The following is a 27861-nucleotide window of genomic DNA, read 5'->3' as shown; positions in this document are numbered from 1 at the left end:
TCTTCTACAACACATCTGCAGTCTCTAGCATGATGCAATATATATGGTAGGCACTCAAAAATATCTGTTAAACTCAATTCCTACCTCCTTTTTGAACCTTTCCCGTACCACTGTAGCTTACTGTGCTTTTCTCTCCAATCCGCAAGTCTGTCCATATCATTCAACATGATACCTTTTAACCTATGGTATTTAACACTCTGCATATAAATATGTCTTGACCTCCCCAACTATAAAATGCTTCTAGAGAGCAAGAACTCCCAGGGCATTCATTATTAATTCAAGTATCTGTTAAATGATCCTATTTCCTGAAAGCTACCAAAATGTGTCACATGCCTAACTATACTGTCAACAGCATTATTTCTGAACCATTCCACCTGTGCTCTGGTTCTCCACAAAACAAGTAGCTTTCATATATGTATTCTTAAAATAGGAGGCCAAAGGGATGTTGTTGAAAGCATAAGGCTATGCCACTGCTTTTAAGCCAGGAGTCCGGATCCCAGAAAGAGAAGTCTATTTCCTTTCCCAGCTAGTGGTCTGGGTCCTCCGAGAATTCAGATACAAATGTATATAATGGATTCATTCAGACAGCTAGCTAACCTATGTGGCTAGATTATAGGCATATAAGAAGTACTCCTTTGGGCTTCCCTGGTGGCGCAGTGGTTGAGAGTCCGCCTGCCGATGCAGGGGACACGGGTTTGTGCCCCCCGGTCTGGGAGGATCCCACGTGCCGCGGAGCGGCTGGGCCCGTGGGCCATGGCCGCTGAGCCTGCACGTCCGGGGCCTGTGCTCCGCGGCGGGACCACAACAGTGAGAGGCCCGTGTACCGCCCAAAAAAAAAAGAAGTACTGCTTTTTCTCAAATCCTCCAAGGCCCTAAATCCTGTTGGTAAGAAAGAAAAAGTCACACCAACGATGCTACCACTTAATTTCAATGCATTGACTATCCAGGGAAATTAATTCCTGGCTCCCTGTTCATTCTCATCTAGTACACCGCTTCAGGGAGTCCAGGGGACTTTAAAGCTAGACAGTGTACTTGAAATCTTACGCAAAAGTAGAGAACAAGTAGAGAGTATCATGCAACTTGAATACAAGATTCCATTCACCAGCTTCTACAGTTACCACTTGATGCACAGTAGTCACATAAACCGTTGATGAAAAGTTACATATAACTATACTGTACTAGAACCCATGATCACACAAGCTCCTAATCCAGCATTTTCTGGGTACCCTTGTGTACTATACAATCACTTCCACCCAAATCTGGCGAAAAGTCGCTTTAAGCAGCTCGGTATCCATTCCAAGAGGAATTCCTTCCCTTGTTTTAAACTCAGTGAGTCTCAGTTTTGGAGAGGGCACTCTTCCTTCTCCACCTCTAATCTCTCTAATCATCAAGAACACAAAACAGATAGTAAACCTCCATTTTAATGGCTCAAATTCCTACTGAACTTTGCCAGTCTGAATACAGAGTTAATGGTGGTACTCAATACACTTGGGGGGCAAAAGAACTTTGTAATATCAAGCCTAATGCACAATTAAAGTTAGCTGCCATAAGAATAACATCATGAATCTATTCCCACCTACTTATTCTATCTCCCCATCCTTTATTAAATAAGGTCAGCCCCTCAAGTTTTATCTTTCTGACTTACTTATACTACCGAAGCCCTGACCCTCAAGTCCTACATGGTAGCTGGTGTTCTCCTCTCTGAGGTGTGTGTTCAAACTACTTACCAGCTGAGAGACTTATCTGGCCCTGTCAGTTCTATCCTAACAGACAGTGACTAGGAATTCAGGCTCTGTTTTATTTTATTTTACTAGTTGTAGCTTCTAGATCTGTGCACTAGAAAGGAATAATTGTACCCTGACTTGAGACATTTCAGTTTCAGTTGATCTAAGGCTCATTTTTTAAAATAAGTTAATACCTACAATGTCAGTTAAAAGAGTGAGCCATGAATTGAAAATGCTGGTTCATCAATGCTACAATAATAAAGCCATTTATTATACTAAACTCCAACAGGAAATATCTGTCACATGTAACTTCTTTTTAAATTACTAAACTCCAACAGGAAATATTTGTCATATGTAACTTCTTTTTAAATTACTAAGTACCTTAAAATACTTTTCCTAATGAAAATAACTTTCTTCATTTATTAATCTTTGTATATCCTTAACCATCAGCACAATCATGTACACAAATTAAGTCAATAAATGTCTACCTTACCAATGAAATAATTATATTCCAAACCTAATCCATTCTATAACTTAGCCCAATTATAACTTCACATTTGTAGGTTAAAAAAATTAGATCAGATTTTCAAAGTCGATATAGCTCATTATATTGTAAAATAATTACCATTCTCCTTCATTAAATAACCTTGGCTTCTCAAATGTAACTTTTCTCTATTCCACTATCTACTTTCTGCTGTGATAAATTGTGGGCTTTAAAAAGAAAGGAATGTCAGTTCTTTGCATAGAAATAAAGGGTAGCTTTAAAATTTAACTAGATATTTCGAACGTAAGGGTTACCAGAAAGGTGAAAGTAGTAGGCTTCAAACAAAAACAGTCCAAACGAAACAAACTGCTAGCTAATAATATTCCCTCAATAACTAGAATGAACATTTGCTGATAAATAAGCAACATCTTTTTTGTGTAATAAAAGGCTTAAAAATGCTTTCTACTTAACTAGAGGAAAAGCTAGTATCTGTAATTAATAATTTTCCTTACTAATTCTGTACTAACAAAATTGTGTTTCATAGCAAAAAGAATGCCACAAGAGGTAGAGAGAAAAAAAATAGATGGAAACTATATTTGTCTAACAAAATAAGTTTTTTCCTATTACTAAATTTCAAAATAAAATTGAAGGGTAAAGTGGTATGACAAACTACTCTTATATCTATCAAAACTTTGCCTTTTATTATACTGGGAAAGAGTTCCAAATCACATAACTGATTTTTATTTGAAGGTGGTTAAATTATTTGGTCATCAGATTGTCTGCTTCAGTTACCCTATTATGCTGTAATCTTTGATGGGAATTTACATCCCTTTTAGCACTCCCCTCCCACTACAGAGATGAGAGATCAGCAGCCTCTGACATTAAAATATATGACAAATCTTATTAATATATAAAAGTTTGGAAAATTAATTTAAAAAAGGAAAATTTTATAATTTAGTTTTATAAAAATTATGTCATAATAATAGTTAACATTTATTGAGCGCTTACTATGCGCCAGGCACTGTGCTGAGAGCTACAAAAGTATTACAACACATAAAAGAAATAAAATCTTGTATATGGAAAAAGCTTTGAACTGTTAGTCAAAAACAGAGATTGTATACCCAGACTGAGCCAAAGTAAAAGAAGTATTTGCTAAACAAAGAGAACATTTCACAAACTGCTAGGTAATGGGCTTACATTAATAATAAGACCAAAAAACACAAACAAAACAACCTACTTAACTGACCAGTCAAAAAACCTTTAACTTCCTCCAACTGAAAACATAGAGAATGTCTATTTTTAATTTGTTTAGCAAATCTTCTTCAAAAATACTGCAAAGGAACATACACATACAAAAGATGAAGAAATAAATTTTGGTCTACCCTGTATCCAAATAATCTTGAATTAGAAAGGTCTGAAATAATGAGGTTTTTCGCTAAGTAAAATAAGAAAAACTGAAAATTAAATACCTTTCCTTTTAAACCCTAGAATAAACCCACAAGGGCAGCATTATTCTTTATTTGGTAGGTATTTTTTTTCTTTAAATAAAGTATCCCAGAATAAATACAAAATTCTTACTTTGTTGCCCGTATAAACTTGCCCCAAACTGAGACAGCTGACCTGATGTAGATGGTGATGCCAGCATCTAGAAACAAATTAATTACATTAGAGCATAAAGAAAGTACACAGAACATTGCACTGACACTTTACAAATCTGTACAACATATCATGTGAGAATCAAATCCATATTTCCCAATCTTCAGAAAAACAAAAACATTGCATAATAAATTCCATGTTACTTAAGAGCGTATCACAATTGCATGACATCAAACTATGCAAATAAAATTAATTTTTGATCGCTACAAAGTTTTTTTTCCCCAGTTACTCTAAATGAAACTATGACAGCATCATTACCTCACTTTAAAAAAAAGCAAACTAGGCTAACAAATACATGAAGACAGTATTTCAAAAAGTCTAAATTTAAGTAAAATTACTTGATTCTTAAATAATATATTAAGCTAAATTCTAAATTCAGTTTATTAAAGTTGAAAATAAAATTACCTAAATAAAAAAGTTTTGTATTTTGTAATAGTTACTGATTTTTATATAGAAATGTATATCAAATGGGTAGAAAACTCTAACAAACATACACACAACCAGGTACGTGGAGAGGTGACACAATACCAAAGGACAAACCCAAAATACTTACAAATATGTATAGACATGGTATATAATGTACACTGCATGTACATTCATGGCACTTGTGTACAATGCCTTTCAAGTTTTTGCATCATCTTTTTTTCCTAGAATAAAAATTCTTTGAAGCCATGTTATATTCATTTTTTACTTCTTCATAGAGACTAGCACTGCATGTGGCAGTGCTATAAAAAACTAGATACTTAAACTGAGTAAATGAAAATGTGTACGTGTAAGTGCATGTCTGTGTATTCCCTGTCTTATATTAAGCAACCATCAAAACACCGTAATTAAATAAGATGAGCTACGTCATCAAAAGGGTTATAATCTAGTGGAAGGACAGAATGAATTACACAACTAATTACGTTCCAAGGCACAGTGTGGTAAGTGCTCTTAAGGAAGTATAAAGTATCACTGGAGGAAGATATTTCTAAAAAAGGGTGAGGTAACAGGAATACTTTGTAGAATGGTAACATCTGATGTGGGTACAGATGAGGGGTCTTCCAGTGTGAGACTATGCAGTGAGTGCGATAAAAGTTAGTGACATGATTAGAATACAAACAAAATAAGAAACGTCAGTGACTGAACAAAGGGTAATTAGGGAAGGGAGATAAAGTCTACCCTACGCACACTGGGGAATAGAAGAATGGGAAATAAGAGAGTGATGGGACCAGATGCAAAAGGTCTTCTTAAATGTTATGCAAAGCCGGCTCTAACTACGGTGATAAAGAGAAAAAATAATTTTAAGCCAAGAAGTGACATGATCAAACTGTGCTTTGGGAAGATAATTCCAACCGCAAAACTGGATGGAAATGGTAAGATACTAAGCTAGAACAGGAGAACTGCGACTATGAAGGAGTCCTATTGAAATGGTTGAGATATAGGGGAAAAGAGATGGGTGGAGAATCACCAGACAGGGAACTATCAGAGGCCTCTCTGGTTTCCAGTGAAGAACTGGGCTGACATTGACTGCAGTAGGAAAGCCAGGGGGAAAAATATTTAAACAGTAGAGGTTTATACAATACACATTTCATGCTATTTTCATGTCAAAATTCTAAATTGTTTTAATTATTCTGAAATTCACAGAAGTTTTTATACAACAGTAGCTTTAAACTAATGACATACACCAGACTCTTCTGGGGTTGGGCTAAGTTACTAAACACAGCAGTATTTAAATATAGTAACAAATTTTCTAAAAAAGCATCAAACCTTATAAATATTCCTTCTGAAATCTGGAGGGTATACAATATAAACAGTTAAACTGAAAGAATACGCATTTTATGCCTGACCAAGTTATTTTGTTAGGTACAATTATCATTACTATTACCACATAACCGCAAATATTTTAAGCACATTAAAGGTTCATTTCTAAATTGCAAGAACAAGATCAAAGAACATATGTAACATACAATGAAGCTTTAGTTGGTGACAGAAAGTAAAATGTTTATAATAAAATCCCTTAACAATCATAATTTTCTGTTATCATTATAAGCTATGAACAAAAGTAAAGGAGTATAGTTTCCAAAGGCTTCACATAAAAGATGCTGGCCAGCATGAATCCATGACTTAGAATGATCCATAATGTGAACATTCTAGAACGGACCACTAAAAATTTTATTTTTCCCAGAAATGTGTATGTTTAATGAGCACATAACTCCAAAGAACAGACATTTTATAGTCTACTTTCTCACAAAGGTTATACATCCACAAGTGAGTTCTGGTATGCCAACATATCACTCCTCTCAGCACTGGGAGATAAAGTAGAGAAGATGACACAACATGAAGGTAAAGGGGGAATGGTTTCCTGGGCCAAATATTTGAGTCGAAGAGCAGCAGGGTGACCCAATTACCAGTATGACATATTAAATATTATCATTCTCTCTATGTGTGAGTACATGAAGGTTAGTAAACAATGCTTTACAGAAACATGAAAGCAGTTTGTTTAATGGTTTATAACCTTCAAACCATCCAAGTAAAATAAGCATTGATCAGCTATACAAACCAATGTTAAAATGACTGCTTCAAAATGTGTCAAAATGCAAATATATAATTTCTTATAAAATCAATCCTAGCAGTATATATTTTTAAACTCTGAAAGCATGATTCATGAAATATATCAGTGCTAAAAATGGATTTTAAAATGGATTTAACATACAAATGAAGGATTATGGGGTAGAAATGCTATTTACAAGCGCAAAGAAAATACACAAGAAATGTACTCTGGCACAGAAATAACTACAATTAACAGACGATAGAAAATTTATATAATTTTTTACCTGCTTAAAGTTAATTGTATACAGGTAAATTTCTTAGAAAAATATAGAACTTTAGATCAAGAGATATATTAGAGTAGGGAATATAAGCATAAGTGGAAAGAGCCCGGCTTTGAGTCAGAAAAAAAATCTAGGTTTGAATCCTGATTCTGCCTCTTACCTATGGGAGAGCCGAGCCTCTGTTTCCTTCCTGTAAGATGGAAATAACACTACCTACCTTATAGAGTTGAAGTGAAGATTAAATTAGATAAGAAATACACATATTAAGTGTTCAATAAATGGTAGCAGCTGCTGCTAGTAATCTAATCTTCCTCCCAATGCAGGACTCTCATCAATAGCAATCAGAGGGGCAGCCTTAGGGGAATTTATTGAATAGTACCCTAATTTTATATTCATTTTTGCTTAAGAAGCTAAAGAAAGAAGTTTATCAAATGAATTCTAGATAAAATAAGGAGCAGAACTTGTGTTCTCAGAGGGGGAAAATAGTAGAAAAAGATTAAATGTCACACAATCAGTAGAATGCTGAAACCAATAAGCAGGTTACTGTGTTCCCAGTCTAAAACCGTTATAACAACTACATTCTTCCTCATTTCTCAAACAGTCTATAATACAACACTTCATTCAAATAACAATAAAGCAACTAGAAGAAACAGTAATGTAATACAAGTTATTTTCCTGACTCAACAAAGAGCTCCTTTATCCTTTTGCTTAATATACAGAATATCAAGGAAATCAACAAGTTAGAAACTGTACTTCTAAAATATTTCCACTGTTACTAGATATAATTCTGAAATCCATGACCAAAAAAACTCTAAAATTATTTTGTTTTACAAAATGTATATTTGAAAAACTTAATAATAGGCCAATCTGGCTCCTTCCAGCAATCCATTACAGGAAAGAAGTGTTAATTATTCTGTCCCCCTCATGGTTCCCAATTGTGATCACCTCTTGCAATTATTCCCTCCAATAAAATGTACCTTCAATCACAAAACCTATTTCAAGAAACATTAAAATCAGTATGGTCAAGAAATAATTTTCTACATAAAAAATGACTTCAAAATGCAACAAAGTTTTATTAAATAAAAATTCCCTGACCACAAAAGCAATTTAAAAATGAAATATATAAGTTTTTAAGTGTTCCTTAAAAATTCATTGTACAATATACTTAAAGGTATGGTGATAATATAATTCCTAGCATTCTGTTATTTATTCCAGGATGAAAACAACAAAGAAATATGATTTTGACTATATCATATCTACAAACAGAAAAAAAAAACAAAGAAAGTTTTAAATCTAGACAGAATCTGAAAAACATTTAAAAATTAAAAACAGTATGGTTAAAAAAAATAAGAAACCACTGAAGTCAGAATGAAATCTAGTAAACAAAAAGAAAGACTATTAGAAGATAATATATTAAAAAGACCAAAAGAAGAAAGGGACAAGAGAGGAAACAGGCAGAAAAACAAAATAGTAAGTCATAGGACCTGGTAGCTTATGAATCAGAAATCAGTAACAAATTATGAGTTTACCAGATATTTCAAGTAATTTTGATTAAAACATTAAGTTTTCAAAAATAACATTTTCAGAAAGTGTAATATATGTTGAAATAGTCAATGTAATTAATTCCTATAGAACATTTAACATTCAGAACATACTAAAGAAAGTATGGCAACGAAGATCTCTATATTATATTGTGTGAATCTTAGGTTAGAGCCAAAGCACAAATTTAAAGGTATATTAAAGGCTCTTAATATGCATTGCTAAACTGTTTTCTACAAAGTTTGTATTAATTATGCTTCCACAGCAGTTACTTCAATGTTCCCTCACAGATAATGGCTACTCTTCCACTTAAAAACAAAAACCAAAAAACCAACCAACAACAACAAAAACCCTCTTTGCTAGTATGAGAGGAATAAAATGGTATTTTCTGACTATGATTTTTTATGATTGTTATTACTAGATGAAAAATTTTCTAATTATTTTTGTAGATGTATCAAAATTTGTTGTATCTTTTAAGTATATCATTTTAACTCCCTTTATAAATAGGAGTTTATAAAAACTCCCTTTTTATCTTTAAAATACAGAGTTTGAAGATTATTTAAATGGCAATGAATTTTTTTAGAACACTGCCTTCAAATCGTTTGACATTTAATTCTAATTTCTTTAAAGTCTGATTTATTTACATTTAACTCTATTAGGTTATTGTTGCCATATAAAATTTTGACATACTTATATACATTCAAATTAAAAGTTTTAAAGGTTATTTTTGAGTTTTTTAGGTAAACAATTGTACCTGCAAATAATATTAATTTTGTTATTTTCAACATCGATTCATTTCCTTCCCTTTCTCTAACAAAAAGACTCAGTAAGAGTCCACTATCTCCTACACCTTATAATAAGTTCTAAGAACACAGCAGTGAACTAGAGAGGCAAGGTCCTTGCCTTTGTTAAACTTAAATTCTAGTGTAGTTCACAGGAGAATAAATAATTAATAAATACATACTTCAGGAAGAGATAGCTGCTGTAACTGTTAAAATGCAAGAAAGAAGTTAGGATATAGTAGTAGTAGTACTGATAGTATATACAAGCTACTTAGGAAAAGAGTGATCAGAAAGGCTTCTCGGGTAAGATAGATTAACAGATACCTGGATGTAGTGAGAGAGAATACCATGTGAAGATCTGAAAAAACTAAGCGCAAGGTCCTGAGACAGAAACAAATTCAATGAGCCAGAGAGTCAGCCAGGATGACTTTCTATGTAGTTAAATACTAATCATGAGGATGACAACAATAATGGTGATAGAAGGTATCCTTATTTTATACTAGATTTTAACAAAATATTTATTATAAATTGGCCTGAGAGAAATCCTAGTTGCCATAATTGCTGTAGGCTAACACAAGTATGAAAGTTAGGTACGAGTTGAAAATGGTTGCCATTTGTCAAAACAAGGAAGTAGTCTACTCTAATCAGTTTCATGAGTTTTTTTTTTTTTAAAGTAAGGATAGGTGCTACATTTCATGTCTTTATAGCACATACTAAAACAAGGGAAAAGAGGTTCCCACAAGTTTGTGTGTCTAAAATGATTATGCTTAAGAATCATCAAATGAGTGCAACAAAGACTCAAAAGACTAGAAAATACGTTAGCAATCAAAATACAGATATAGTTTTTAAGAAAACCCTAAAATTGCTTAGATTATACCGCTCCCAAAGAGTTGTCTATTGTGCCTTATATGAATGTTTTTCATTTTCTATAAGTCTCCAAAAAAAGATTATAATTAAAAACAAATAATTAAAAATCACACAATTACATGATACACGAACTATCAGTATCCAAGCTTTACGTATAGATAAGGAAACCAAGGCACAGAAGAGGTCATATAACTTTCCCAAAGCCACAGAGCTAATAAATGACAGCGCTAAGATTCAAAAAAGGAAAAGGGAAAGGGAGGAATCAAGCCCACATCTGCCTACGATTTACTTAATCTTGTGAAAACATTTAAGTAATATATCTGTAATTTATATTACTTTTATACCTCAAAAACAGCAAATTCAGCATTCTTTTGAAAGACACATACATGTACAGGCATCTCTTGAAATAAGTAGCTCTTGAAATGAAGTAGCTCTAAAGAAATACTTAGCAATTTAATCCACACAATCTTATAAAGAACAGTTTACCAAATACTTCTATAACCATGCATATGATGAAGAAACAATTACGTTTTATGCTCTATGGTTAGGGTAAATTAGGAATTGGTTAGGTTTTGGGGGTCTTTTTGCTTTTGGGGTTTTTTTTTTTGATAGTTGGCTTAAAGATTCACTCAACTACTGGCCAGTTTTCCTTTATCATAAGTTACAATTTAAAATAATTTTCTCACTGTTGCCAGGAAGGAAAAGAATACAAAATTATCCCAGTCATTTTATTATGTTTAAATTTTTTCTCTTTAAAAGCCTTATAAAGCACAAAATAATCATTATCTGCAGATGATATACATAACTACTAAAAGAACCAAAAGAATCCATGGCATAATGTTATTATTATTCATTATAGTAGCAACATTTAATATTTACTATTTGGTCTTCTATAAGTTTTGCATACAGTTATCATTCAGTCCTTAAAACCACCACCCATTAGACATGTACTATTTTTCTTATTTTATAGATGAGAAAACTGAGACATACAGAGACTGAGTAACCTGCCCAAGGACACAGCTAGTAAACCATGTGACTGAGATATAAACTCATAAAATAGAATGTCCAGAGCCCATACTCCCAATCAACAAAAACTAATAAAAAGAGTTTTGTAAGGTAGTTATAAAATAAATATATACACATACAAACTATTTCATATATCAGTAAAAACCAATTAGAAAAATGTAATGAAAACGGCAACCATAAAACCCTACTTCTTAAACGGCATAAAGAACAGAAACAGAAGAGAGACATACTCTTCTGAAAGAAGGTAAACATCAGTATAAATGTCCAACAGTCAAAAACATTTTTGTAAAGGATGTGAAAGACCTTACCTGACTAAGATGTGAAAATTGCCTATAAAGCTACAGCTATTCAACTATGTTGTAGTTCTTCCAAAGAATCAATATGATATACAGAACAAGAGTTAAGAAACAGGCCAAAAAAATCAGACATTAGTATATATATAAGGGAGAATTCCAATTAGCCATAAATGAATGGTCTAACTCAGGGGCGGGCAATTTACTGAATGCAGGCCAAATCCAGCACACTGCTTATATTTGTAGGGTGCATAAATTAAGAATGATTTTTCACATTTTAAATGGTTATATAAGTACCTACATATTATTCTTTATTTAGCCTCTTGGCCCACAAAGTCTAAAATATTTACTATCTGGTTCTTTATGGAAAAGTCTTCTAACCTGTGATCTAAACTATAAAAAAAGTGTTGGGACAACTGGATACCAGATAACCTTATGGGGGTGGGGGGGGTGGCACGAGGAGGGTAATCTGGCACCACAAAATTCACACCTTAATCCAAAACACACTTCTAATGAATGTAAGTTATATGTGTAGAATTAAGCACAAAAATGCTAGAAGAAAGTAGGTGGGGAAAGTCTTCCTAGGTATGATCTCAAAAACTGAAAACATTAAAACCAAAAAACCCACACAAAACTGATAAGTCAAATTCAATAAAAATGATAAATAATTTTATATTAAAAAAACCTAAAAGCAAAAAACTGAAAAACTACTTATGACAAGAGGTTATTAACCTTAATATATGGAAAACACAAACAAATAAACAAGACATCAGCTCAATAGAGAAACAGAAAATGGCACAAAAACAGTAATCCACAAAGGAAGAAATAAAAATGCATATATGCAATGGAATATTACTCAGCCATAAAAAGAAACGAAATTGAGCTATTTGTAATGAGGTGTATGGACCTAGAGTCTGTCATACAGAGTGAAGTAAGTCAGAAAGAGAAAGACAAATACCGTATGCTAACACATATATATGGAATTTAAGAAAAAAAAATGTCATGAAGAACCTAGGGGTAAGACAGGAATAAAGACACAGACCTACTAGAGAATGGACTTGAGGATATGGGGACGGGGAAGGGTAAACTGTGACAAAGCGAGAGAGTTGCATGGACATATATACACTACCAAACGTAAGGTAGATAGCTAGTGGGAAGCAGCCGCATAGCACAGGGAGATCAGCTCGGTGCTTTGTGACCGCCTGGGAGGGTGGGACGGAGGGAGATGCAAGAGGGAAGAGATATGGGAACATATGTATATGTATAACTGATTCACTTTGTTATAAAGCAGAAACTAACACACCATTGTAAAGCAATTATACTCCAATAAAGATGTTAAAAAAAGAGGGGAAAAACAGATGATAATAATTATACTAATTACTAAGTTGAAATTAAGTATATTAAAAATTCTTATAAATATATATGCCCACATTATTAGATGTATGCAATATATTATATATTGTATTAGCATATACAGTATATAATGGTTTAGGTTACATGTAAAATTGTTCATTAAATGATCCTGAGGTATGTGTTATTTGTTTGCTATTTATAAATAATATAATTGATTCTCACATAAATTAAGGGATTGAATCAAAAAAAAAAAAAGGTCATCTACACGGAAAAGACATATTGCCCTGTGTGTGTGTGTAAATTAAGCAATGTTTTACTGCACATTAAAACAGTAAGTTTCTTTTGTCTATCTGTAAAAACTTAAAAGCTGGTATTCTCAAGGGCACAGAGAGTGCTGATGAGAGTAAAAATTGGTGCAAACTTTCTAGTGAAAGACATGTCAATATGGCCCAGAGATTTAACTACTAATATAGTTTGAAATAAAAATATGTGAAATATAGAATCAAAATTTTACCCGTAAATTATTCCCGACTAGCATTATTGGTAATTTTCCCCCTCCCCGACCCCACGCATATCTTCTAAAATTTGTGCAATACCCCTTACTATTTTGTAATGAAAAAAGTATCAGCAACACAGAAATTTATAAGTAGCTACTATATTATTATTCCCATTTTCAGATGAAAAAACTGAGGCTTGGAGAAGTTCTTGCTAATAGGCAAAGCCAAGATCCAAACCCATATCTGTCCTGTTTTAATCTCCATGTCTTACTGCCTTATTAATTAATTTTAAAAAAAAGTTTTGTGAAACAAATCATTCTGTTATTTCTGTGACAATCTGGAATAGTAACCAACATATGTATATATGTAATAATTCTGACTAAAAAATTCTGACATATAATACAGTATTTCTGTTCCCTAGAAGACAGACATCTCTGTCATTCATTCTCTGCACATACTTTTTAAAGAATTTCAGTTTGAAGGCTTTGTATCTTCCTGATAAGAATGAATGCTTTTCATCAATAAGTCATATTCCACTACCATTTTTGCATCAATCTTAACTTGCACTGTACAATCACAGTAACACACATGCAGATTAGTTTCTGCAGTGATGCTACCGGAAAGACATCCCAAATTATTTAACTATAACATCAAAACTTAAACTTAGAAATTTATGTAAAAAATAATTCAGTTATAATTTACATCAAATAGCAAATAGCTAGAAAGGCAGTAAGATAACAGAAAATTAATTAGATGACATTATTCTGTCAGCTATTCAACTGCACAAGAAAGCCACCAAACACAAAATTTGAAAAGAGTCCTAATAATGCACTTGATAGTTTGTTGCCAAAATGACACAATTTTCAAATAAAAATAAAGGGGAGAGCTTCCCTGGTGGCGCAGTAGTTGGGAGTCTGCCTGGCGATGCAGGGGGCACGGGTTTGTGCCACGGTCCGGGAGGATCCCGCGTGCCGCGGAGCGGCTGGGCCCGTGGGCCATGGTCGCTGGGCCTGCGCGTCCGGAGCCTGTGCTCCGCGACGGGCCAGGCCACAGCAGTGAGGGGCCCGCGTACCGGGGAGCGGGGGGGGGGGGGGGGGATAACACCAAAACAAAACAAAACAAAACCCCACCAAAATTCTAACTTAAACCTTGAGTAAGCCTATGTGTGAAATTCTAAGACACAGGAAGTAATTTACTAATGATCAACTTTAATGAAAAATGATGGCATTTGTTACAAAACTTAGAACTTTAGAAGTGTTTTAAAACATCAGAAAGAATCTCATTAGATTAATATCTAGAGTAAATTGCTGTATAGACAGGGAAATTAGGAATAGCAAATTTATAAAAGTTTGAAAGGGGAAAAAAAGTTGGGCAGGTACAAAGTACAAGAATGCAACTGGTTTGACTACAGTATATAGCGTATAATTTAAAGTAGCTTACCAGAATTTGAAAATAACAATGGAATTTATTTTAAAATATTTTATCTATTTGCTAATTATGACTTGGCTGTGTTCTAAATCCTTTCATTCCAAAAGGGATTACTGAACTACTAACCTTCCAAAGCATTTAACTCATACTTCTATAATATATCATCTTCCATGTTTTTGAATACAGTTCTTCAAAACTTTTCTATTGTAGCATACCTATAGCTAACAGAGGAGAGATGGTTTGCCTATCTGAGGTCTAGGATTATAACCAGAATATCAGAAAGCAAAGGAAAGGTTTCATTGCAGCCTGACAGTATATCTTTAAATCTGTACAAATCAGCTTTCTGCTCTTTATAAAAGTATTGTTTTAATATAAAAACAAGTTATTTCACAAATTAAAAAAACAATCGATGTTCTAGAAGTAATACCTTGTTTACCCCATGTCTTTTGAGTACTTCCTACCACAGTATTACCATATCTCAACTTGAGAATCATACAGTATTTTGTCTCCAATAAGAATTTAAGAAAGCTCATCATCTTTGTATCCCCAGGGCCTAGCACTATGCCTAAAACACAGTCACTCAACCAAAGGTGGTACTCTACAGTTCATATACTGCTTTTCAGGAATCAGAAAGAGACAGACATATACTATTGAGTAAACACAGCTTAACGGGTTAACTTACATCTTTTTCTGACCGATGCGGAAACATAGAAGACTGGCTGTAGTACATGTTTTCATCATGGTAGTCACTGTCGACCCCCTCTACAAACTTCTTTCTTGAAGCACCAAACATGCTGTTTGTCACCTAAACAAAAATATTACTTTTATCAAGAATAATGTTTTGGAAAATGTCAGGCTTTATCTTACTCCTATGTGGAAAACATAAAATGAAGGGAGCATTGCTAAGATAAAGAAACAGATCAACTAAGAATTAATGATACAGGTGAGAAAGTCATAACAATGTAGTAGTAAATGTTTACTTTCAGGCCCTGAAATCAAGAGGAGAAACTTAAAGTCTGTCACATGCAATGATTCCAATTATTTTAAAAGAAAAAATATTACTTATTCTTGAAAATTGGCAACCCAATATAATTTTCCCATACAAAGATTTTTTAAAAATTAAGTTTGGGTTTAATTATTCAAAATTTTCACATGCATCTTCAACATTAGTGTCTTTGTCATTGTTATACCTACTTTTAAAATTATGTTTTCCAGAGCATATCATCTTCACTTACAATCTAAGTTTACTGAGATATAGCACTTTTTGAGTCCATGTATAATGGCACACTGGAAATCTTATCTCAAGCCACAAGCTCTCACTCATGTAATAGTAGGATAATTTTTTCACTCATCATCCTGGTATAAATTTATGATCTCTACTACATAACCTGCTTACTCTTTTGCTTTTTAAGTCTTTACCATATCCAACATGAGTAATTTTGAGCCCTCATCAAGATAATTACTAAATCTGTGCTAATTTTTATTTTATTTTATTTTTTTCCATAAGGTGACCTGTATAAAGCTTCCAAAACTATCAATTGACAGGTTATTAAATTAAGGTCAATGTGTCTTATCCCTAATAGTACTCTGTAGTTCAAAGTAAACTGAAATGTCATGATAGACTTGTAAAGACTAGAATACACAGTGACTATATTTTTTCACAAAAAAAATGGGGAAAAACTCATCAAATTTGACATCTGTCTGGTGCACTCATTATGAATAAGGGTATTTTCTTCCACTGTAAGAAAAAAGGAACTTTCTTTTACTTCTCATTTCAAAATGAAACACTGTAGTTACTGCTGTTAATCAGTAGACATGGTGAATTGGTATAATGCAGATTTTAAGGCTAAATTTGATGTGCAAGTTTGTTGAAAACACCTATGTTACTTAATAATTGCTTTATATTTTAAGTTCCTTGTTAAATCTGTAAGAAACTCAAATATTTAAGTATTCTTCCTGTTGAAGTCTGAGAAAAAGCTATTCAGTTAAATATGAATACCAGTCTGAAGACAACTTAACCACTGCTTTGCTGTATGTTTTTAGGCTATATATCTCTTTAGGTGTGAAATACAGAAAGATATTTTCAAGGATCTATTAATTTGTTAGAACATACTTTATCTTCTTTGGGCAGTGGACTCCCTGGTGAATCTCAGGCAAGGGCTTCTATAACTCTGAATGTAATTTTAGGGACTAGGTAGGATCCCTCATGCCTAGCCTCTAACCCCCTCTAAGTAGTCCCTAATAGGAAAGAGAGGTTTTTTAGTGAGTTTTATTTCAGACAAGTAACAGTGGAAAAAAGCACTTTAGAGTCTGCAAATTAAGACTCTTTACACATGAGATTTTAAAGGTTTGTTTTGTAAAAGTTAAGGATACATTTAATTCTCTTTAAAGGACAATTACTACTGAGCTCTAATTCTAAAAAAGGATAAACACAGGAAAATGGCATGAAACTTGCAGAATTCACTAAAATTTCAGGAGCGTACCAAGATATCTCTCATCAAATTTTACGTACATAAGTTAAGTCAAATGGATGCAAAGTGAACTCTTAACAACTGTGATATAACATTCATCATCAAAACCAATTACAGACTCTTAGAATCCTAAAATTGAAATTAATTGTACTGAATAAAAAAACTTCATTCTAATATTGTGCAAAGAGGTTTTACTGTTTTGAAAGCAAAACTAAACACGTGAAATGCCTCAGACAGAGGAAAACAGAAATGTTCTCTTTCATCAATACCAAATTTTCCCAGACTCACTGTGTGTGTGCCAGAGGGAGGGAGAGAAAACACAAACATGTAGAATTTCATTTTTGTTTTGTGTGCTTCGACACAAATTACACAACACTGAAAATACTAATTATTTTTACATGACTTCAGCAAAAAAAAAAAAAAAAGAGGTAAGAGTGTAATACTCTGCCTTCATTTAAATGCAAGCCCCAGTCCCAGGGATGGGTACTGGTATGAAACAAAGAATTCTCTGATCCATGGCAAAATCAGAAAGAAAAAGGAGGACAACATAGTAAGTTTTACAAAAAAGCTAATTTTGGGCTTCTCTGGTGACGCAGTGGTTAAGAATCCACCTGCCAATGCAGGGGTCACGGGTTTGAGCCCTGGTCCGGGAAGATCCCACATGCCGTGGAGCAACTAAGCCCTGTGTCACAACTACTGAGACTGCGTTCTAGAGCCCGCGAGCCACAACTACTGAGTCCACATGCCTACAGCCCGTGCGCCTAGAGCCCATGCTCTGCAACAAGAGAAGCCACTGCAAAGAGAAGCCCACACACCACAAGGAAGAGTAGCCCCCGCTCGCTGCAGCTAGAGAAAGCCAGCGCACAGCAACAAAGACCCAACTCAGTCAAAAAAAAAAAAAAAAGATAGTTTTATTTAATTTTAAAGGGTGTGTCCTGTATTCCATATAGAATGATGGAATGGAGTAGAAAAGTATTTTAGACTAGCCAGGAAGGGTGAAACTAGGAAAGTAACAATGAAGCAGAGAAGTAAAGGAACTAACTAGCTAAAGACAGGAAGAGCAGTCAGTGCAAAAGTGAACAAGGTCCTCAGTGGTGCGGCTCAAACAGAATGAATTCAGTGGAAGATGGTAGGAACTGAAGTCAGAGATACTAGTGTGAGCAGATCATGTGTCTTGCAGGCCTGGGGAACTCTGGATTTTATTCTATGTGAAATGAGAAGTCAAGAGAGGATTTGTGGGAATTCCCTGGTGGTCCAGTGGTTAGGACTCGGTGCTTTCACTGCCATGGGCCCAGGTTCAACACCTGGTAGGGGAACTAAGATTCCACAAGCTGCATGATGCAGTCAAAAAAAAAAAAAAAAAAAAAAAAAAAGAGAGAGAGAGGATCTGTGGGCAGTTTAAGTGACATAATTTGGCATATTTTATTTATGTATATATTTAATATGAGTGTAGCTACTCTGTAAGGAATGGACAAAAGAGGTGACAAGAGTGGAAGTAGGGAAACAGGTTGGTGAGAGATGATGGTGGCTCAGACTACAGTGGTAGTGGTAGGGGATATGTCAACACTGTACTGAAATATATTAAAATTACTGGTTATATCACATATATTAAAGTCAATTTGATAAATAGAAATTTAAAATACTAATTTAAAAACAAAATCATACTTCATTCTACATTACATATAAAATTTGTTCAGATATTTGGTATATACAATTTGTGAGCTTTCTTCAAGCAAACATACAAAGGGCTTATATCAATTCTGTTAACTGACCACCTTCTCTCTCAACTCTCGTATCACGTTTTAACAAAGGAGAAGTAAAAACTGAGATTTCACCAAGAAAAATACATGAAATATATTGTACCAAAAGCAATGTTTCTTAAGTCTTTTTTGAATACAGATCTAAAACATGTAACTAAGACATTTTACATTTGCTTTGATTCCATAAGAACTAATCAGGATACACACACACACACACACACACACGTTAGCTTACACTAATTCTATTAGCCTGACAACCCCCCCTGCCCCCAAAAAAAGAGTTGGCCTCAAAATGTAGTAGAGAGGAATTAAACTGACAAGCAGAATGGAAGCACTAAGTTGGCTGGCTGTTCCCAGTAAACACCTTCATTACTTAATTAGGACTGGCTATGAGTTCCTAAGGTCTAACATTCTTAATATATAAATATAATATTTCAAAGCCAAATGCAGTAACTCAGAATACTCACAGAGAATTCATAAAACCTCAAACTTGAGATAATCTTAACCAACAACTTCAAAGATGGGTAAAGTGGTCCCTGATCCAGGTGGGATGAACGGTAATTACAAAAGGGAAAGAATAAGAGGCAAGGCCTGGAGCTTTTTAAATGGTCACAGAAACAAAATAGGACACTTTACAAGTGAAACTTCAAAAATAAATTTAGATAGATAGATAAATAAGTAGATAGATAGGTAGACAGATAGGAAAGGGTGAAAAATAGATCATATCCAAGGCAGGATGGGCGGTATATAATCTTGCACAATTTTCCTTCAGCAAGACCTCTGGAGAGGAACTTACTCTAAAATCATTTATTGTCTATCATGTGGCATGCTGGCTCAGGCATGGAATCCTATTCCCAGGGAACAGAAACACATCCCATAGCAGAGTGGTCCTTTTCCTGATAGCAAACAAATATAGTTTGATTTTGAAATCTATCTCCAGTCTTAACGTTCCAGCAGCATATTTTAAAGTGCTGCTAGACATTTCTGTATGAGAAGTGCATTTTAATAAATGAAATCAGTAATATTTAAAACTGACTTTCCGAGTTACTTTCTCCTGTTCTGTTCTGCATTATCATCACATTCTAACCTTTCTTCACAGTGGCTTTCACATTTGTTTTTTGCCATTCTACCTATCACCTTCTTAGTTTAAGCTATGGACTAGATTTTTTTTAGCCCTCTGACTGATCTCCCTTCACATTTCAGTGAACATGCTGAGGGCTTCCTATATGAATTATGCCAAAAACTGTGCTAATGAACACAAAAGCTGAGTAACAGCCCCAAGTCTTGAACAAGCTCACAGCCTAGTTAGGAGAAACACCTGTAAATAAACAATTACAGTATGAAAATCTGTACAGGTGTTTTGGGAACACAAATAAGGGAATATCTAACTCTATCTGAGGGAAACAACTGAAAGGTCTTATAAAGTAATATTTGAACAAATATTTAAATTTGTTAAAAAAATTTTTTATTTAAAAAAAAGGAGAAGAGTGTAGGGTGGGAGATGAAGCAAACTTTGGCATAAGAAACAGCAGGCATAAGTTCAGAAACACAAAACTTTTAATACAGCCAACAAGGAGGATGTCTGGAAGGACAATGATAGGTGGTAAGGACAGGTGGTAAGGAAAAATAGGCTAAATTTCAATGCCAGGTTAAGAGGGCAAGGATATAGATGGGAAAGCCAGGTACAAAAATCTAGGTGAAGACTTCCCTCAACTAACACTTTACTATGATGTCATATTCATAACCACTACAATGACTTTGACACTTTCCTACTCTCGTATCTCTTGTTAATTTCCCCTAAAGGATGCAGACCAATATTCCTGAGATCACGACCTTAACATAATTTTGCAGCAGTAATTATCTCAAAATCCAACAACAACCTTATGCCTCAGCTTAGTTTGGGTTATTCACAGTTGTTCCTGTACATGATAATCTCTGGAAAATGCCATCTGTAACCCCTGACATCTTCAACAATTAAAACTCAAGCTGAGCAGATTAACTCTAAATATTTATTGAAATCATCCATATCTTTCCATCTCTGTCATTTCTGAGAACAAGCATTTCCAATATCCTTCAAGCAGGTCTTTATTAATCCATTCTCATTCCCCTCAAATTTACTCTCCCACATCAGCCAAGTAAATTTTTAAAATAAAAATTTAACAGTCATGGCCCTGCTGACTGAAATGCCTCAACAGCTTTCCAAATCAGTAATAAGGCTTATTAAGGCCCTATGTAACCTCTCTGACCTTAACTGTCTCCACAGGTCCCCTGCCACCACTAGACTACTGCCACACCTTCAGTTACTCAAACACAAGTTCTCTTCCGCCTCCAGACCTTTGCATAGGCTGATACCTCTACTTAGAATGCTCTTTCTCCCACTCTTTCAAACTTTCATACTGAATCAGGACCCCTGGCTTGCAGTCATTGAAAATACTTTATCATAACTATAATTATACAATAAGAAATAACTTTTATTGACCACTTACTATACCAGGCAATATACTCCAAATGTTTCAAAATGTATTTATATAGTCTTCATAATTTACTTAGTAATAACTATATAAACATGTATGTAATCCTCATGTATTTACTTATTTAGTCTTCATTTTTAGATGAGAAAACTGAGAGCTGGAGAAGTTGGGTAACTTGCCCAAGGTCACATATCTGATGTGCCCAAGATTCCACATCTGATAATTGACAGAGACGGGATATGATCCCAGACAATCTGTTAGAGTCCCCCCTTTTAACCACGATATTACACTGACTCTGAGAGATACAACTAATAGTTTAATGTTTGTATTCTCCCCAAACTGTAAGCTTCATGACGGGAGAAGCAGTAAAGGGCAAAAAGGGGTGCGGGGCTTACTTTGCAGTAAACAATGGTAAGCAGAGGGTGCCACATCAAATATTTGTGCATGTCAAAAAAAGATCTCTTTAGCGGAAGAATGAGAATGAACTGCCTGGACAGAGGTATGTGAAACAAAAGCTAGTCTCTACCAGACTGATCATATCTATTTTAGAGAAAGCAACATTAATTTTAGAATAAAATTATGCTTAAAAGGAAGAACACCACCACTACACCAATTAAAAAGTAATTACTATTTCCATATTCCAAATTAACTAATATTTTTACTTTCAAAATACAGTGAACATAATTTAATCACTCAAGGAATTAGAATGGTTATTACAAAACTCTAAATTTTTATTGTAAGCTACTGAAATAGACACTGTAGCATTAAATGAGTAGAATATGTTTACCAATTGGGTTAAAACAAGACCAAATCCCTGATGGCAACTTTTTCTTGTGATTCTATTTCTAAAGTAGCCAGGAGTTTTACTGTTAACATGCTGATACACGTGTCCCATCATAAAATCAACTCTTTCACAACACTGAAGTACGAAGACTTTTCTATAGCCAGCAACTTTTCATCTTTAGGAACAGAGTATGCATCCACCTTGTACTATAAAGGGTAAAGAGAACCAAATGTAGGTGGGGGTTGGGGGTGACAGGACTGCTCTTTTACTACTGTTTCCCTAATGGAGATTTTACTATTTCACTCTGATTGCTGAATACAAAATTTGACTTCTTACTTTTCCCTCCCAATTTCATATTCACTATCAGCAAACACTTCACACCCATACATATACACACAAGTTCTCTGTTGTTTATAAAGCAGGCAGAAAACTAATAAAAATCACAGTCAATTTCCATTAACATTTATCTGCCTTTATCAAGATGCAGTCAATCAAAATTGAAACCAATCATGAGAAGCCATAATATCTGAAGATAATCTGGTTATCTTTATTACTGGCTTGTAGAGGGAAAAGCTGATAGGTCAAATCCACTGAGACACTGCCCAAAATCTATGGAACTAGAATACTGTACACCTATATCAAATATGATATACTACCACCTAGAAATATTTATAACCCAAGGAATTTGTTTTAGTGGTATTTTTTGGTAATAGGATTCTGAGCTACCAATCCTACTTCACAACTGTTATAAATAATCCTAATTTTATTTTGTTCTGGAAAACACTAAAAAAAAAAAAGAAAGAAAAGAAAAGAAATGGGATTAAATAAAGGAGAGAAAGGCACTTACATTAGAAAAAAAATCTAGCTCCTCAAAGAACAAAGAATTTAATACCTGGAAGTCTTTAGGAAAAGAATGATCTTTCCTCCTATTAAAAAACATACTACTCTTGAAGTCCTACTAGTTCTAGAATACTGTGGCTTGATATAATATAAATAAATGTATAACGAATAGTTTACTAATCTACTTAGGATGGATCTAAAAAAAGTGAAGATTTAGATAAATTTTAAATTGATAATTTCTAAATTCATCAACTTAAATTGATACGGAAATAAAAGCAATTCATTTCATAGTTTTAGTAAATGCAGACTGCCTGATAAATGAGCAATAAAAGGCTTAATGAATACTGAAAAGGCAGTTAACAGGTAGATGCAAAGGAAACTGACTGGAAATGTGATTCAGCAGGCAACTAGGGGCTTATAGGAACATATCAACAATCATTATTTTGGAGAGTAGTTAAATATTTTGGCACAGGGTTCTGTACAGGGGTTACAGGAATACTTCATAAGAGATATCATCCCCCACAAAACAGGGTAGCTCACATTTGATAAAAAGATAGAGAGGGCATGCCAGGAGAGCGATGAAAACACATCACTCTTCCTAATCCAAAAACTGTTTACTGAAATCTGGTACCTGAAGCTGCTTTACTGAGATGACATTCCCAAAACCATGTACACCATACCTTAGGGTGTGCCCCCACCAAATCTACAAACCCTCTAAAGAGTATTACCAAAAGGCCTATCAGCGCTCCTGATCAGTCTGACTTTGATCTAGGGAGAATATGTTGTGCATGCTTCAACTTGAAGAAACAGATTTTGTGGTTTTTCAAATTCTTAAAAGTTGCCTGTATCAATATGCCTCATACAGATTCAAACTTATAACCACCAACATACAAGCTTTAAAAGACACGTGCATCATCCTAAAATCAAAACACTAATAACTCAAAAAGTGCCAACCGTAAAAAAAGCACACCATCATATATTAACGGAAGAACCAACTATAAATGGTATGCCTTATGACCAATAAGTTAGATTTGAGAACTCACACAATAGGGCCTAAAACTAAAATAAGCAATATTTTATCCTTAAATATTAAGATATAAATTTATAAATTACAAGTGGAAGAACATATAACAGTAGAAAGCCCATAAGTTTAGAATATAAAACAAATCCTCTAAGTATGAAGGAAATGTTTTTAATGAGGTTGACTATCTTATGCCAGTGTCAGAGGTGGGGGTGGGGAGCGCTCCCTAATGCAGAGGAGAGAGGGCGGGAATCCATAAGAAACTGATGGATGGTCTGCTTTGCTGGGGGATATGGATTTCTACAAGCCTCCCAATAAATTTAAGAAATGCTCGAACTTAGAGGAAAGTAGAGAGAAACTGCTGAGGATTCTGTATTTTGAGGCCCTGCTTTGAGACTTGAAATGCCAAATATCTGGTGCCCCAATCTCTTTAATCCTGACATACTTTCTCTGAAGAAATGTTAGCCATCACAGGCTATATTCTATTTTTCCTGGGTATAATTTTGAATGTCTTGTTATGTGCAAAAGAGTCTAGAAATAACGTGAATAAGAATTACATGGGATAGATCTGGGAGAACTAAAGAAACAAATTTTTTTTTTTTTTGCGGTACACGGGCCCCTCACTGCTGTGGCCTCTCCCGTTGCGGAGCACAGGCTCCGGACGCACAGGCTCAGCGGCCACGGCTCACGGGCCCAGCTGCTCCGTGGCACATGGGATCCTCCCGGACCAGGGCACGAACCCGCGGCCCCAGCATCGGCAGGCGGACTCTCAACCACTGCGCCACCAGGGAAGCCCAAGAAACGATTTTTGAAGCCTTTCTGAGAAGAACCTAAAATGATAGTATTTATTTGTGAGCAAAGTAGTGCAGACCCAGGGCTACACTGCTATACAACTATTTCTAAAAATTCTGCATTAAGAAAAAAAAATCTGTATTGTTAGATCATGATTTCGGATACAAGGAACACAAGCAGAAAATGACAGGAGTGTTAGCATTTTACACACACACACACACACACACACAATTTGGGTGAGCTTGTTCACTCAACAAATGTTTGCTGAACTTTGTACCAGATATTGTGCCTTCACTGCTTCTATGCTTATCTTTGTTAACCTCAAATCTAGAGATGGGTAGAAATGTTCCAGTCTTCCTGTCTAGATTTCAAGGAAAAAGATGTTTGAAGTTTCTATTCTTTCAAATTTTAAAAATATAGCTACTTGCCTGAAACTTTGGGAAAGGGAAGAACAGCATGTCTAAAGCTAGTGGAAGGAAACTAAAATATGCCTCCTTCTGATACCAAGTTAAACGTAGCAAAATTTTTAGTCTATGGATTTATGCTTTCCCTGACTTTTTCTCTTAGCTTCTTTTCTGAACATGAGTTTTCTGGTCCTGCTATACTCTGTGGAGAATATGAAGTTTTAAAAAAATCTAACAAACTTCCTTTGTATTACAACATTAATGGTTTATTCAGTTTAAGGTTTTCCCTCTTTCACATCTAACTAATAAGAAATGAAATTATTTCTTAGAACACTAGGACTTTAATAATTTATGAGATAATTTTATGAAAAAAATAATTTATAAGAAACACTATATTTTTAAACTAACAGAATGACTCACTGACAAAATGGCCCAACATCCACCCTTAAAATACTGATGACAGCACCATTTTTCCCCCGGTCTTTCCCACCACCTACTTACCTGTGCAATTTCTTTCAACATTGGCTACTCTGGGGATTGGAAAGCTCAGGGCTGGAGGCTGAAGTGAAGAAGGAAAGGTTGGAGGGTGAGCCATGGCACCAGCCCCACACTAGGAGCGCCCCTGAGATACTACAGCAGGGTTGACACCATAGCTCTGAAGTTCAAACTCCAGCAAACGATAAGAAAGGAGTCCAACCAGAACATGATAAACGATGGGATTCTTCCGCTCTTTGAAAAATAAGGAAATCATGCTATAAAGATCTGAATGTCCAGTTTCAACATTATGACTCCCTGTTCACCTCTTCATCATTCCCCAACCCCAGATTCACCTCAGACTGATTCAAAGTGCTAATCAAAACAAAGAGGGTGGGGGGTGAAGCGCACAACTAGAGCTTTCTATAAACTTGCACACAGAAAATGAGGATAGGGCTCACCTGGCCATCATAAAAACGTGCAAGACAATATGTTAAAATACTCTGCCTATCTGCCCCTTGAATACTTTCTTGCTCTCCTAAGCACTCAACATTAAATCTAAGGCTCTCATACGCATTAACATTAATACCATCAGCCAGCAAAATGACAGCTGGACTATTTGGATGTATTGATATTTAAATTCCTAAAAGTGGGCCAATGAGCTTTTCAAAACCCAGGGATAACTTTCGGTATACGGATATCCTTAGGGGAATTTCCTGTCAAGTCCAGCGGTTAGGACTCCGCACTTCTGCTGGGGGCCGGGGTTTGATCCCTGGTCAGGGAACTAAGATCTTGCAAGCTGTGCAGCATGGCCAAAAAAAAAAAAAAAAATAGTATATTCCTTGGGAGGAAACTAATTTTTTAAAAGTGTTCCACTCTGATAAAAGCAAATAAGGACCCCCTCAACTAAAATAACTTTAATCAAACAAGATGATAAAAAAATCATAGACTTTTAAAGAAATAAATCTAAATACAGGACTTAAACTGTGACTTTTATGAGAATGTGAATCCTCACTTTATAATATAAAAAGTAAATTACTGATTCAGAGGAAACTAGACTCTGATTATTATGACTACTAAAGCTAATAAAAATAGATGCTCATTTAAGTTATTTAAAGATAACATCTACTCAATAACAAATATTACTGGAGGTGGCAAATGTTTTAAAACAGTAAATTACATATAGTGAAGTATCAGAATCCTAAATTATGTTATATGAAGCAATTAAAAATAAAAAGTATTCATTTAGCAAGGGAACACAGGACTTTTAAAATACTTCTAAACATCTTGCCATATAAATTAATTCAGTAAACATTATTCAGTGAGCATCTACAATGTAATGCGCTAAATATATTTACATTTATACCCTTATGTACTTTATCCATTTGATGCTCAGAATAAAGAATATCACAAATCAAAAGAAGTAAAGAAGAAAACACATTTACAATGCTCCTGCACCATTACTCTGGCCTCCAGGCCTTAGTGAACTTACCCTTCATTACCTGCAATCTCCTACCATTTCCCCCTTCTCTTATTGTGTTCTTACCCGACTGCCCCACTCCCCTGCTATTCCTCAAACACAAAAGGCATACTCCTGTCTTCACACCTTTGTACTTGTACCATTCAAGAATGCTTTCTTTTTAGGTATCTACATGGCTTCACCTCACCATACTCATATATTGAGCCATCCTAGTGAGGACTTCACTGTTTATTCTATTTAAAAGTATACTGTCCTTTTCCCCAACCCCTTAGGCACTCTCTATCCCCTTTCCTGTTTTAATTTTTCCTCCATAGCATGTATCAAAATATAATACACAATGCATTTTATTTATTTTGTTTAATGTCCTCATATACTCTAAAACATCAGCTCCACGAGAACAGAATTTATTTATTTATTTCGTCTCTTTGTTCACTTCTGTCTCCACAGAATCTGGAACAGTGCCTGGCACTGAGTAGGCCCATAACAAGAACGTGTCCTCCTCTTACTCCACACATGCTGTTACTTGAGCGTTATTTGACAGTAACCCATCACTGCAGTGCTTACAGTACATGTGAAAATTTTATGAGCATAACAATTATTTTAAAAATTAATGGAATTATGTCAAAAATTAATGTTAATTTTTGCATTTCTGAAACATATGAATAAAGTTGTTTTATGCCTTTTTCCACTGAAATTGACAACCACTTCCAAAATACCTAATAGACTAACAGACACCTTCAGTGGTTAGAATGCCATGCCATGAGAAGTACCAAATAAGGATTTGGAGATGAAAATTTTTTTTTTCTATTTCCCAAACTTTTTCTCAAGTTAGATTACCTTTATAAAAAATGTTATTTCATGAGTATTTCAGACTTAACAGTTTAATATGATGAGACAACACA

At 34.6% G+C, this 27861-nt stretch overlaps 1 protein-coding gene across 9 annotated transcripts in view; it reads right to left on the bottom strand.

Moving 5' to 3' along the window:
• Positions 1-27861, bottom strand: part of CNOT2 (CCR4-NOT transcription complex subunit 2) — a 111305-nt gene that overhangs the window by 30057 nt on the left and 53387 nt on the right. For 8 of the 9 annotated variants that reach the window (XM_089921009.1, XM_089921008.1, XM_089921005.1 and 5 more), the window contains 2 exons: positions 15145-15267; positions 3787-3853 (listed from right to left, as the gene is read on the bottom strand). In XM_089921009.1, coding sequence (XP_089777135.1) covers positions 3787-3853; positions 15145-15267 — 190 coding nt within the window. Of the gene's footprint in view, positions 1-3786; positions 3854-15144; positions 15268-25506; positions 25565-27861 lie in introns of all 9 variants that reach the window. The other variant, XM_089921011.1, reaches the window with a different exon arrangement.

Source organism: Delphinapterus leucas, chromosome 11 (assembly GCF_059928025.1).
Source record: "Delphinapterus leucas isolate spDelLeu-1000000601 "Yukka" chromosome 11, BTC_Dleu_Yukka2, whole genome shotgun sequence".
Taxonomy (NCBI): Eukaryota; Metazoa; Chordata; class Mammalia; order Artiodactyla; family Monodontidae; genus Delphinapterus; species Delphinapterus leucas.
Note: the sequence above shows the minus strand (reverse complement) of the source record. Positions and strands in the feature narration are given on the sequence as shown.